The sequence below is a fragment of the Chenopodium album genome, chromosome 16 (assembly GCF_948465745.1).
Source record: "Chenopodium album chromosome 16, dcCheAlbu1.1, whole genome shotgun sequence".
Classification (NCBI taxonomy): Eukaryota; Viridiplantae; Streptophyta; class Magnoliopsida; order Caryophyllales; family Amaranthaceae; genus Chenopodium; species Chenopodium album.
This window is the reverse complement of record NC_137849.1, coordinates 2,464,711-2,479,282: the sequence shown is the minus strand read 5'-3', so window position 1 is coordinate 2,479,282 and position 14,572 is coordinate 2,464,711. Positions and strand designations below refer to the sequence as shown.

Sequence of the window (14,572 nt, the reverse complement as noted above, 5' to 3'; positions counted from 1 at the left end):
CTTGAGCGGTTTTAATTCGGTTCGGGTTGTAAACAGTCCGGGTAGTAAACGATTCGGTGCAGACGGGTCACGGTTTGTTAACGGTTCGGTGTAAACGGTTTTTATCCCGGTTCAAACAGTTTCGGGTTGGAAACGGTTTCGGGTTAGAAACAGTTCGGTTTTTTTTCGGTTCAGTTTATAACTAGTTCGGTTCTTTTTCGGTTCAATTTATAACTAGTTTGGTTCTTTTCGATTCAATTTAATAACTAGTTCGGTTCTTCTACGGTTTAACGTTATTCGGATCGGTTCCATTTCGAGTTTACTAAATTACGGTTCGAGTCGGTATTCGGTTTCAAAAAATCGATTGTTTATCGAGTCGTTTGGATTCAGGCAATTAAATGGTTTTGGATTGAAATTTGATAGTATTTACTAACCTTTTGTTGGTTAACAAATTTTATATTTAGTCGAGACTTCATCATTTCATAAATAGGCATCAAATTATATACAAATTCTCATTGATTTTATAAATACATATCATGTTCTGTTTCAAGTTTAGCCATACCAATCTTACTAGTTTGTAGCCGATTCGTTTATAAGCTATCCGGTTCATAAAACGATTCGGTTTGCAAGCGGTTCGGTTAATAAACGGTTCGGTTTATATACAGTTCGGTGCAAACGGGTCGCGGGTTGTTAACGGTTCGGTGTAAACGGTTTTTATCCCGGTTCAAACGGTTTCGGGTTGAAAGCGGTTTCGGGTTAGAAACAGTTTGGTTCTTTTTCGGTTCGGTTTGATTTCAGTTCGGTTTAGAACTGGTTCGGTTCATTAACGGGTTCGGTTCTTATACGGTGTAACCTTATTCGGATCGGTTCAGTTTCGGGTTCATTCACGTACGGTTCGGGTTGATTTTCGGTTTCAAAAAAACGGTTTTTAATCGGTTCGATTCTCATTTGGGTCGGTTTATTTCGGGCAGTTAAACGGTTTCGATTTGAAATTTGACAGCACTATAATTACTCTTATTAAGCAGGCTGGGTTAGTGTTCAGATTTCCAACTCAAATCTTATTTATGGAATACTCTGTAAGTACTACGTAATACGGTAATATTTTTTTTTTTTGAAGGAAATACAGTAATATTTTGAAATAAGGTAACTCTTTATAATACGACATAAACTAAATTTTTTTTAATAGAGGTAGCTCTTGGTTAATTTTCCTATACTTTTTAAGGTTACATCTACTCAATTGCTACTTCACCAAACACTCGTACTTAATTGTTTATCTTTATAGCTAACAACTTGTTAACAGAGAACAATTACTTACACATTTATCAACTATTACTATAGTTAACAAACACCTCTATAGCTACATTTTACCGAACACACACAAAAGCTAATAATTTTAGTTTTGATATAAGCTACTTTTGCCAGTAAACTGTAAACACTATGGGGTTGTTTGGCAATCGGCGGTTGGCTGTTGGCTTGTTTGATTGGCTTGTTTGACTAGCTGAAAGTATTAGCTGTATGGGTTGGGTTTTTAAGTTATTGTTTAAGCTGGCTGTTTACAAAAGTGTTTGGTAAAATTATTAATGGTTGTTAGCTGTTTATTGGTGATAAATTGGGCTAACAAGCTAAAAGCCAACAGAAAAAGCTACTCTTATTAGCTCTTGGCTTTTGGCGGAAAAGCTAGCTTAAAAGCCAACTACCAAACATATTTTTTGGCTGTTTAACCAAACTTAAAAGCCAAAAGATAGGCAAAAAGCCAATTGCCATACACCCCCTATATCTACCACTCATTGACAAACACTAATTTTTTGTTATTAAGTATACTCCGTAGTTTGAATCGCTCAAGCTATAAAACTCGCTCAAAAGCATTTGGACGATAACAATTATTTTTCTTATATTTATTCTCCGATAACGTCATACAAATATCTATAATTAATTTACTATATATTAAAAGGCATTAGCCACTAAACTGTCACCATATTACATGTTATTCTACCAAAACTAAATGTAAATAAGGATTTCATTAATGAAATTAATAGAGTAACTCGGGGCATAGCCCGAACTCAAAAACTAGTTTATAGAGTATACTACGTATTTTAAAATTCGGTCCAAACCGATCCGGTCTTGATTTGGGACTGGTTTAATCAATCTGGTAGTCCCAAACTCCCAATTGATGTAACTAGCCTATCTCCGGTTTAAAATTTAATAATTTCCGATCTCCGGTTTAGTTTGGAGTGATGTTGAGCGTTGACCAGTGAAAAGTCCTGTTTTCATTAATCTTCATCTTGTACTTCTTCATATCTCTCTTCCTTCTTTACTGAAGCGTACTCCATTGAAGCGGCTTCTGAGCTATCTATCCTCCATTGAAGTAGCTTCTGAGGTAAGATTTTTATTTTCATTTCTTTAATCATCGTTTTAATTTTACAATCTAGGGTTTAGTTTCACACTGTCGTTAATTTAATTGTCAGTATGCTCAATTTAGGGTTCTTCCAAGATGGATTCTTGAACTAATCTTTGTTATAGTTACTAAAGTTTGAAAGATTATAACGAGTAATCTTGTTGCTAGAATTTTTCAACTTGCAATTTACTTTGTTTTTTGTAAGCGAGATGAATTTAATGTGAATTTTCGAGCCTAATTAAGTCAATTTTTCTTGCTAATTTGATAATTGAGTCAAGTTTTCTTGCGAATTTGATGATTGAGTCAAGTTTTTTTGCTAATGTGTTGTAACACTTATAAGTGTTAGGACAAAACTATGGCAATGGACCTTTTCTCCCTAGGTCATGGCGGCCGCCCCTCCTGCCTCGGCTCAGGGACCACATCCATGAGCTTGAGTTGGGATGTATGTTTGCGATTCTTCCATTTTACGGAGTATATAAACAATGTGGTATAGAGAACATTCAGTAGGGAAGATTTATTATTAGTATGACAACCACATATTGATGCTGTAAATTTAGTATCCTGAATGATTTTGTGCGGATTTAGAGGTTATCCATACTGTTCGGTTTAGCGACAATGGAATCAGCTTAATTGAAGGCCATGGAAATTGATTTAGTAGCAATAGGTGGATAACATCATATATGATGGCTCGTATAGTACCTGGTCTGCATGTTTGAACTTTTGAAGCATCGTCTCCAGTTCTACACGATTGTAGAAGCCATTTCTCTTACCTTGTGTGAAGAAAGATTACCAGATTTGATCAATTTTTACGGACTGAACCTTGCAAATCTAAAGATCCACCAACTTGCCACAGCCTTTAACAGCTTGGTCCTTGTCATTGTCTTTAGCTTTCCTTAATTTGATCGAATTTTTGCTACCAATTCATTCCCGTGGTGTAGTTTAGATATGAGAGAAATGTCTCAATATTAAAGATATCCAAAGAGAATGAAGGCCAAAAGAAGAAACGGGTGCTTAGTCTGAAGGTTGTTATAGGGTCTTAGGCAAAGGGGGTGAGTAAATTGTACGTCCTTTACAATCTACATGTCATGGAGTTTGTTAGAAGTTCTACTTTCAATTGTGAGTTCATCAACCATGTGCCCCATATGATAGCTGTTGTGTGATTTGGCCATTGGTGGGCAGCAAGTTGGTTTAACTGCTGACTTTTTCTTGGGTGGGGTTTGCCTGTTTGGTCTAATTCTTTGGCTTTCCATACCTGTATTCTGTTTGGTTAGTGATTTATGTTGGTAGTTTGGTATTCTTTTCTGTGCGTAATAGAGTGCTCATTTTAGATAGTTATTGACATTTCTGTTCGAATAACTTAATCTTGGTATTTTAGCTGAATGTTCAGGTGATAACTTTGGCTTCTTTGTCCAAATCACTCTTTCATAAGAAACTTATAAATTATTTGGATTGAATTTATACAATGCTATAAATTTTTTATGATGTGGAAGTTGTATTTCAATAGCTAATGGCTAACAAAAACTCTTATTTAATTTGCTATACATTTAGAAATTGTCAGGTGAAGATTTTGTACTTTATAAACCTGTGTTCTTCTCTTTGTTTGATCACTGAGGAAAATATCAAATAGGTTGATAGCCATCTCTTTCTTCTTTATTGATTACCATATATGAGCTGATTATTGTAGTTGTGTTTCTTAACTATATGTAGCAATGTTCGATACCTTTGATATAAACTGTAATACACTAATACTAGATTTTTTTTTTTTTTTTTTTTAATTATTATTAAAATGTGGACACGTACATACATGTATGTACAATAACACACTGTTATCAGTTGATGTGGGAAAAAAATATCCCTTTCTGTGCAATGGATGCTGTAATTGGATCGAAGTAGCGGAATTAGTGAATTTCATTTCCTTGTTTGCACTTTTAAATAAACAGGAGACCTTGCATTTTTCTGCCAGATCTGATGCATTTGGTGCTTCCCTATAATCATGTGTGTGCATGCGTGCGTGTGGGTGTGTGTTTCTATATTCTTTGGAAGTTACAGTGTCTGGATTGCTGGAATAGATAACTACTTTGGTCAATTTTGTTTATGTGCTACTGTGGCGCTTTTTTAAATTATTATTATTTTTTTTTTCCTGATCCTGCGTTTTCATTTGAATATCTGCTGGTTGATCCCTTTTGTTTTTTCCCCCCCTTCTATGCAGGCTTGGTATCCAAGTTTGTGAACACCATGATTTGAACCAAGTACATTTCCTACCAGGGCTTGATAGCTGGTTGCTGTTTGCCATGGCGCCTAATGCTTAAGCCACATACTTTGGTTTCTGCAAAAAAACCAGCTTAACTGATTCAAATGGTGACCAATGTCCCCATTCCTACAAGGTAGCTACAATTTAATCATTGAGGTTTTGAATATTGTAACCTGAATTGCTTGTCTAGTGGTCCTTCACCACTCTTAATTCCTACTTTTTGGCTTGTAGGATTTGTCCACACTATGTTCTACAATTGTGAACAGCTTAATCTGATACAAACTTAAGTTTTACACATAGCAATGGCTGCTGCTGCTGATACTACAACCTATGATGAGAATTCTGAATACGTTGATCCTGATTGGACTGTTGTCCTACCTCGGAAACGTAGAAAATGTCTGTCTAAAGTGTCTCGCACAGAGCAAGAGGCAAAAGAACAGTCATTCGCCCCACCTGACCTTGAAATCAATCAAGAGAGGGAGTCAAAATTAATGCAGAAAATTGAGACTTGCTTGAAAAAACTTGAGAGCTCCAAGTTTTTTGACCTTTTCTTGAGTCAGATTGAAGACCCTGAAGTCTTCAATTGTTTTTCCAGGGTTTTAGGGTCTGAACCAAATATGAACATGGTGGTGTATGGTATAGGCAGCATTGAGTCTTTTGAAGCCCCACGGTTGCAGCTTTGTTTAGTGATCTTGATGAAGAGAAAGTTTGAATGGATAGGTAATATCGAGGTATTTGATCCAGTTCTATCTGGGACTGAAACCCGTGTTCTGGAATCTTTTGGCTGTTCTGTCATATCAGTGAATGAGGAAGGTAGAAGACAGGCTTTAAAACCCACATTATTCTTCATGCCTCATTGTGAGGCTTTATTGTATCACAATTTGCTAGAGGTAAATTGGAATGTAGATATGTTGAGAAACATGGCGCTATTTGGAAACAGTTTTGAGTCTTACGAACATCACAATTCTGTAGTCAAGGACTACATAGCTTCTCCATACACGAAGCGTATCCTGGCTTCTCGGAGCTTTGTGAAGGAGTTCAGAGTCAAAACAGGGCCAGATGATCATAATAGAGCCTTTTATGAATCCAGTTGGCTTTTTTTCAACCCTAATGATGAGCATGAGGTGCCCATTATCTAGTTAATAACTGAACCTGTAAGAGTGTGTGTGTGTGTGTGTGTTAGCTGTCAACTTATTGCATTATTAGACAGCACAAGTTTGCAGCAGTTGCACAACACAATTGTTGTATCATTTGTAACCCTTTTATAACATGTATCGGAACTGTTTCACACATCACCTGCGATTTTGCTGTGAATCCTGTGATTGTTTTTCATCATTTGATAAATGGCTTCACCCAGGTGATTGATCAAGAACTGCACGAACATTTTCCTCCTAATGTACGCCTACATGAGTTTGATTCTTTCTCTTAATTTTCTTTTAATAATGTGCACAGAATGATAATGTTGTTACCCTCTCTATTTCAGTATTACTCTGTCAAAAAATAGCAGTAAAATCTTAGATTTGGCAGTAGCATGTTTTATTTATTTATTTATTTTTTTTTTTTATTTATTTATTTTATTTATTTATTTTTTTTTATGAAGGAAACGCAGCAGTAGTAAAAACAGCCAGGACATGAGAAGTCGAGAACCTATACTGAAAGGTTTTGTGCAATGCTTTTGGATACTAGTATGTGTGCCAACACTGCGTAGGTGTTCAAATACATCTAGTAAGCTTTTGAGCCATGCTTGAGTACCTCTCGGCTCGCGCAGCTTAACAATATTGTGGTTTGCTTGTGCCAATGAGGATCTACAAAGATCAAAATTCATACTTATTTTCTAAAAAAAGTTAAAAAAAAATGAATGTGAAATTCACAAGGCAAATGGAACGAGTAATTTGGTGAAGGGCTTCTGGACCACGATCACAGGGCTTCAATTTGTGTACTAGACTTTGGTGTTACCTGCATTTTGTGTGGCAGAAAGTGTATGTAATCTGTAATGGACGGTAGCTTTGTCTTCGGGTGAAAGTAGGACGACAATTAATTTAAAAAATGAGTTTCACTTTTTAAAAAGATTTTTACTTGTTTGGTTGTTTTTATCATACATCCATTAATTAATCTTTGAATTTTGTGGGGACATGGAATCATGACATAATAAACAATTGATTAGATGGGGATATAAGTAGCACTTTTGAATTTTTCTTCTTAAGGTGTTATAAAATCACATTAATGTCCTTCTATTGAATTACAAATCACTAATATTTTGATACACTTATATTTATTACGAATATTATCAATGTTGCACACATAAATCCAACTCACAAAGTCACAGGTCAAGTCACAACCATATTAACCGAAGTTCAATCAAATTTAAATATGTTGAATGTTAACTTAAATCTTGATCAAGTTTTGCTATCTCATACTTCAATCATCAAAAGATAAAATAACACAATCATAACAAAGATTTAAAAAAAAAAAAAAAGATTATACTGTATAATCATTACAAAAACACACATTCGTGAAGTTTAAATTAAAATATTACCTTAGAAAAGTCTTTCACTCACCAATAATTTCCATTTTTTTTATAAAAAAAAAAATTAAAAAAAAAAAAACGAGCTTTCAAAAAAAAAAATAAAAACAAAATAATACGAGTATCCTTTATCTAAAACGCGTCGGCCTTGACAGTTGACACTACGCTCTCTCTCTTTCCCGTTTCTACAACTCAAACAGTTCACTATATTTGAAAAACACAATCTTAAAAAAAAAAAAAAACAAAATATGATGAAATTACTGATTTACCCTTTTCTCTCTCCTCTAATTCGTCTCAAGTCTCAACTGTAAATTGTATTCTTCTTCTTCCTTTTTCTTTCCTTCAAAGGCAGCTCTCTCTCCACTATTTTCTTTCCTGTTTTTTTTTTCTCTCTCATAAATCAACAAAAAAAAAAAAAGTCCTACTCTCAAATTCTTCCAGAAAAATCCCTAAATAAAATGCACAAAATCTCAATTATCAACTTTATCTTTGATTATCAATCTTAATTTTATTCCTAATTTTTCCAAATTGAAATTCTATCATTTTCTTGATTTTTTCTTCAATTCCCCCCTTTTGAAACCCTAAATTCTCATTTCCATATCCCAAACCCTAATTTCGCAATCATTTGCCTTTCTGATTGTGTAATCAGTTCCGAATTTATTGATTTTAAGAGTAATTGAATAAAAACCCCCCCAAAAAAATAAAAAAATAAATTTTTTTATGGCGAGTTTCGAAGAGAATCGCGAGTTGTCGACTAGCAAGCCATCGATTTCGTCGAAGAATTCTGTGTTTAGTCGGTCAATGACGACGCATTCTTCCGTCGCAAATACCTTCTCGAAGAAAGGATACGTTTCGTCTGCCGCTTCGACGGTCGTTGATCGAAACGCGGCGAATATGAAGAAATGGTATAGCAATACTTTTGATTCAGCTGGTACTTCAATCAAAGGGAAGGTTAGGCAGCTTCGAAATTTGTTTGAATCCCAAAAATCATCAAATAATAATCATAATAGTATTGTTAAATGTAATTCCCAAAAGGTTGAAGAATCGCCTTATAATCATCATTTAGCAAAATTGAGACCTGCTAAATCATTCAGTTCTGATTTTAAGGATTGTTGGTCGATTTTAGATGTTTCTACGATTCGATTTCCGGGTACTGAGGATAGAGTTGTGGTATATTTCACTAGTTTGAGGGGAATTCGGAGAACCCGGGAGGATTGCGATGCTGTCCGGATGATTTTCCGGGCTTATAAGGTGTTCGTCGATGAAAGGGACATTTCGATGGACGCTGCGTATAGGAAGGAGATACAGGGGTTGCTCGGTGAGAAAAATGTGACATTGCCACAGGTTTTTATTAAGGGGAGGTATGTAGGTGGGGTTGATTTGATCAGGCAGTGGAACGAAACCGGTGAGCTCCGAAAGATTCTCCAGTCATTGCCAACGAGGGATAGGCGGTTCGTGTGTGATAGTTGTGGTGATGTGAGGTTCTTGCCCTGCTCCAACTGTAGTGGTAGTAGGAAGATATTCGACGAGGATGAGGAGGTGATGAAGAGATGCTTGGAGTGCAATGAAAACGGGCTGATTCGATGCCCGGAGTGTTGTCTGTGAATTACTCCCATGATCACTTCTTATGTGATCCAGGTATATTGGTGTGAAAATGATAATTGAGTAGTTAGTTTGTGTGTGTTTTAGCTTATGGTCTGGCTTGAATAACCCCCTTTTTACGGTTTCAGCCTTATCGCGGAGATTTGGTTGTACATTGTTCATAGACTCGTGATGAACAATAATTATGTATGTCATTGATACAAATGATACTTTATAGTATGTACTGAGCTAGTGTGACTCCTTGCCGAAAAATGAAAAAATAAAAAAAATATTCAAACATATTGAATAGAGGAGATTAGCATATTAGTGCTGGTGTGCTCCATTGTAGCTTGGGAGATGATGGGCATCTCCCTTGACTTGCAGTGTAAATTTACTATGTTGTATATATTAATGACTCTTTTTTCCTTTTCGCAATTGCGCAAACTGAAGCTGTTGTAATGAGAAGGGCTATACTATGGTTTTTGCCCATTGGAATGAATGAGAATTCCTTTGAGCTTTTGACTCATTTTTGTGACTCAAATTTCAGAGTTTTATGTCCTTTGACTTGATTTTATGTTGCGTTTCTGTTGAATGAATGATTTAGTCTGTTTAAACTTTTGCGAGCAGCGACTTGCTTATTGTATCACTTATATGAACCCTCGGTTTTTGTTGAATCATTTTGGGCTAGTGTGGAGTTTTAGTGACCTTTTACACAGATCTTGCTATGGAGTAGTTCTTATCAGGAATGTACTACTGTTCTCATGTAACTATGATGTTACATGGACTCATCTTTTAGTATCCAACCTAGCAAGATCTGCGGTAAATGAGGAACGAAAGAAAATTTTATTGTGGGCACACCTTCAAGCGGCCTCCACTCAATGTTATGCTGATCTTTGTTTTTAACATCTTGTTAGTATGCTGTATGAGTGTATGTAGCTGAAGTGTGTTGTTATGCTCTGTATAGCGGCCTCCACCCATTAGGCTCTGTTTTAGTTGTTATGTTCTATCCGCGACCTTGCAGTAATGTAGTTACAATCTACGGCCTTGTATTTTGTGAGGGTATATACAATTATACATTGACAACATTGTGATCAATGCATCAATCATCTTTAGAATTGAATGAAAAGTACTCAACTTGTTTATCTTTCTTTGCTGCATAGTTGGCCATTTTCAGCACGTTCTGACCAATTCTCTTTTGAAGTGTCCATGTCAATGTTGAAGTGTAAAGTGCACGAACATCAGAACATGGATTGTTAAGTTGAAACAGAAGTTCATGTAATCTTTTAATAGTCTAAACAATTTGGTCTATCTGTTGTTTCCCCTTCCTCTCCCCTAATTAAATAAAAGCCCCACTAAGTTTTTTTCGAACAGATGATGTCAATGACTTTTTTGTGGTGACTATGCTGTGTTGAATGTAATGAGATAAGGTTGCCATAATTTTCATTCTGCTGAATGGTAATATCAGTGCGTATTGAGTTCCCTTGACCGTGCTCTTGCTGGCATCTACGTTGCATTGTTGTTATTGTTGCTGCAGCACGGTTATATCGAAGGTTTTTGGTACTGTTCGTTTTAATAACCTTAACTTATATTTTGTATCCACTACCTCGTATAATTTCTGATTTGACAAGATATTCAGTCAGATTATGTCAATTATTATGAAACAGATGGAGGAGGGGAGTATTCCAAAACCATCTTTAAGAAAATCATACGATAAAGAAGAAGCAACGCGAGAAAGCACCATTCAAATCTGAAAACGGAGTTTCGCAATTTCTCCCAAAAGGGTACAACTGTACAAGATTGTGTTATCAATCTGCCAAACAACAAGGAATCAACGCAGGCTTCGATGTTGCACTGATGTGAGCAACACAAATTAACGTTGTTGTTATCAATGATTGTGTAAAATGGTGTGATCTAGGGATCATCTGCTTTTGCCTAGGGATAACTTCATTCCCTTTATAAGAATCTCTGCTAATCTATGTGCCCTCCTGGCTTCCCTTTTATACTACTGGGTTTTAGGAAAATAAAATAAAATATTTCAAACATAATTGAAGGCTTGAAGCTTACTCAAAACACTTTCAATCAAATTCTTATGAAGGGGTGGAGAATAACCAGAAAAGTGAAGAATTATTTAACTTGTAATTTTAACTCTTGCACAGTTGCACCATATTTCTATAATGAATCTTTTTTCTTGAATTTATAATGATGGATCACTCTCAAAGTCTCAATAGTTTTGATTAAAATTAAGTACGAGTATTTTGAGTTTCTTGTAAAAGATTGAAACTTTTTTTTGAATCGAACTTGAATATATTCTTGTTAAAATTTAAATTTCGTCCATTTTAAAAAATTTCACTTGTTTTTGCATGTAGTTAGTGCACACATTCATAAGCAGCATTTGTTTTGTATTTACATAAACTACGTATTAAAAATTGATGTTTTAGTAAAAAAAACATTACATGATTTATATCAAATTTAACATGTATACTACTACGTAAATTAGTAAAATTGTACAATCAAGTTTCAGTTTTGATCGTAGATACAGTACATTAGATATCAAATTGTATGCAAACCATTCCTTTCATATGTACCTTGTGTGATTGTGCAAGTGAGGTAGTTGCCTAGTAGTTGACTAGTTGAGTGTTTTATCTTTGCTATTATTTGATTCAATTCTCACCAAGGTTAGGACTTAAGAGAGAAAGGTGTAACCTATATATTAAAATGAACTGAGATTATCAAATGAGCAAAAACCACTTGAGTTCATGTAAAAATTTTCAAAGATGGTGGTTATTATACTGATGGTGATTAATTACTATGAGATATAGAAAGTTCTTCCAAAATCAATATGTACCTATTAGAAAAAAAAATCTTGTGTTGAACCAATTGTTAGTATTTAAAAATTGGTTTAATAGGGATTCTATATAGTAAGAAGAATAACATTGCTGTTTTCATCGTTTGCCTTTCTCTTGTCTCTTATAATGGTAAAACTTTTATGGGATGTGTGACATTTAAGATCAGCTAAACCACAAACTTCTCAATTTTCTCATTATAATAAGACTGTCAATTAGTTTAGTCGATCAAAATCTTTGAACCTAGCCCTTGTCCGGTTTTGAAGTCTATGTATTAGCCTTAGTGCTTCAATGGTGCTGCATTAACGTACAAAATTGCAATTTTGAGAATGTTCAAGAGAAATAATATTCTAGCTAAACATCAATGTTTGTAATTTCTAAACAACAATGTTATATACTTAAAAACAAAGACAAAAAACCAATTGGATGTTGGTGTAGTGGTGATTGAGACTACACTTGGTAGAAAGGACCTGGGTTCGTCCCCCACAACAACAATTGGGAGCAAGACCTCAGATCATTAAATTTGTATAAGATATATATACTGTAGAGTAATTAATACATACTAATTGTGGCCTAGTGATTTTATTAGCTAAAGCATATTTTTCTTCCAAGGAGGTCCGTGGTTCAATCCCACTAAAAACTATAATGTCTTTCTTTTTCTGTCATGTTAAATGACTAAACTCTTTATACTAAGTATTTCATTTTTGATAATTACAAACTTTACGATTTCGTTTCTTATATAAAAATAAGCCGTGAGTAGATAAAATAATTCATGAGCACAAATTTTATACTCTATATTAGCACAGGGCATCCAAAAATGTTGGGACGACTATGATTGAAGGAGACTGAAACCTAACCACCCAGAATTAATCCCCGAATCCGAATTAGCCCAAAGGGTGAATCGGGCGGAAAACAAAAAAAAAAAAAAGGCAAAAAGAAAAGAAGGATTTACATTTCTTTTCTAGTAAGCTCACAGCTAACTATCCTGCATAGAAAAGAATACGACACAAGCTTGAAGCTTCTATACGCGCATTTGAAGGGTCATTCACTCACTTGCCCCCATCAACTTTTTCGGAGGGGTTTAAACCTATTCTTCCGTAAGCATAATCCTAATAATCAGTAGGTGTAGATTCATCACAAGTCTACTTCAGCTTGGCCCATCTACAAGGAGAGGTTGTTATATACTTATATACACTTGAGTGTACCGTACACTCATGGATATTTATTCTCATTTTGATAATTGTTTTTCATTATTTCATCAAATGAAAAACAAAAACTAACCTTAGATTAGTTGGATGTATATAACAAATTCTAATCTACAAGTGATATCCAACATATTAATTCTTGTTATTGTTGTTAAGGTTGTATGTGTTTTATTTGACTCTTAATCTTCAATACCATTTATTAATTTTTTATTTTTATTTATTTATTTATTTATTTATTTATTTTGCATATTAATTCTATAAAGAACATGATGATATTATGTAACAAATATTATTTATATCTACCTAGCATGGTCCAAATTAAAGACAAAAATCGAAATATATTTCACAATAAGTAATTAACATACATTATTATGCGATTATATATAAAATTACATTATTATTACAATCAAAGAATATGATGAACATTTAAAATAGTTTATCAAGAGATACAATAAAAATATTCGATAATATAATATTAATGAATACATGGAAATAATATACTACCTCCGTTACATATTAGTTGCAACTTTGGGTAATATTTGTGAGAGATCAAATATTTCAAAGTTGCAACTAATATGTAACGGAGGTAGTATATTGTTAATATTTTTTTGTACATGCATTACAAACAAATATAAATAGGAATATTTATCTCTAGCGGGGTGCATAACTCTAGAAAATCAACCATTACTACCATGGCAAATTACTCAATGTACCACGTGATTGGTTGTTAATGAATAAAGGAACATTGATCGAATAACTCCTGTAATATTTACCGAGTAAACATTACAACACTGACGAAATAATCCTTGTAATATTAATCGAGTAACTTCTATAACACTAAGGAAGTAATCCTTATAACATTGACCGAGTAACTCTCTGTAACATTGACTGAGAAACCCCATAAGACTAACGAAGTAACACTTGTAACACTCACCGAGTAAACCCTGTAACACTAACAAAGTAACTCTCATATTGCCTGGCCACGTGGCCACACATGACCAACCACATATAAGAATTTGTGATAATTTTAGATACAATCCTTTTTATTTTTTAAGAAAACAAGTTTGGAGAGAAATTTTGTTAATAATTTTGCTTTTAGTGGTATGTAATTTAATATAGTAGCAGATAATTCCCGAGCCATACATGCTCGATTTTATAAATTATTGATGATTAAATACAGAAGTTTCTAGAGAAATATAACACAATAATCAATTATATTAATATGTATACTAAAATTCTTAGGCAAATCAATTTTTTTTTACAAATAAATAAATACATATAGAATTTATGAGTTTAAAAAAAACTCCAATTTATTAGTATCAAGTAACTGATTAAATATTCATCCCTCTTCTCTCTTCTCTCTCCTCTCTCTTTAGGGTTTTAATTTTCTTGGCCGTTTAGGTCGAAAATAGTCTAATTTCTTTGAAAATTAGACTATTTCTGATCCTTTTTCTTTGATTTAATTCGCTTTTTTGTTATTTGATTTGTTTTGTTTCTCCATTTGTGAGAGTCTGTCCCAATTTTTTTGGGTTTTTTTTCAATTTTCTGGGATTTTGATTCTCATCTATGGATGAGAATTTTATTTTTAGGGTTTTAATAATAATTGAGGAGGTGGATTGGATTCATATGGGTTTAGGGTTCGTCATCAACTCTACGATCAAAACATCAGCGCAGATTGCAAAGGTCTCTACTTGGAAAGATGCAAAGACATCGAAAATCAATGCTCGCGTCAAGTTTGAAGCGGTGGAGTGTGAGTTAGGCCCGATATGCAAATTAGTTATGATTTTGATTGTA

General features: G+C 34.1%; 1 protein-coding gene and 1 pseudogene across 2 annotated transcripts; both read left to right on the top strand.

Moving 5' to 3' along the window:
• The first annotated feature begins 2,189 nt into the window (after window positions 1–2,189).
• Window positions 2,190–6,002, top strand: LOC145586059 (protein SENSITIVITY TO RED LIGHT REDUCED 1 pseudogene; annotated as a pseudogene). Its single transcript, XR_014100787.1, has 3 exons — window positions 2,190–2,356; window positions 4,584–4,758; window positions 4,857–6,002. The product of XR_014100787.1 is annotated as a protein SENSITIVITY TO RED LIGHT REDUCED 1 pseudogene (transcript).
• A 1,481-nt stretch (window positions 6,003–7,483) lies between these two features.
• LOC145586058 (uncharacterized protein At5g39865-like) lies at window positions 7,484–9,252 on the top strand. The gene has a single exon (XM_081642778.1). It carries the CDS (start codon window positions 7,870–7,872, stop codon window positions 8,752–8,754), a length of 885 nt encoding a protein of 294 aa, XP_081498904.1. The 5' UTR covers window positions 7,484–7,869; the 3' UTR covers window positions 8,755–9,252.
• Window positions 9,253–14,572: the final 5,320 nt, after the last annotated feature.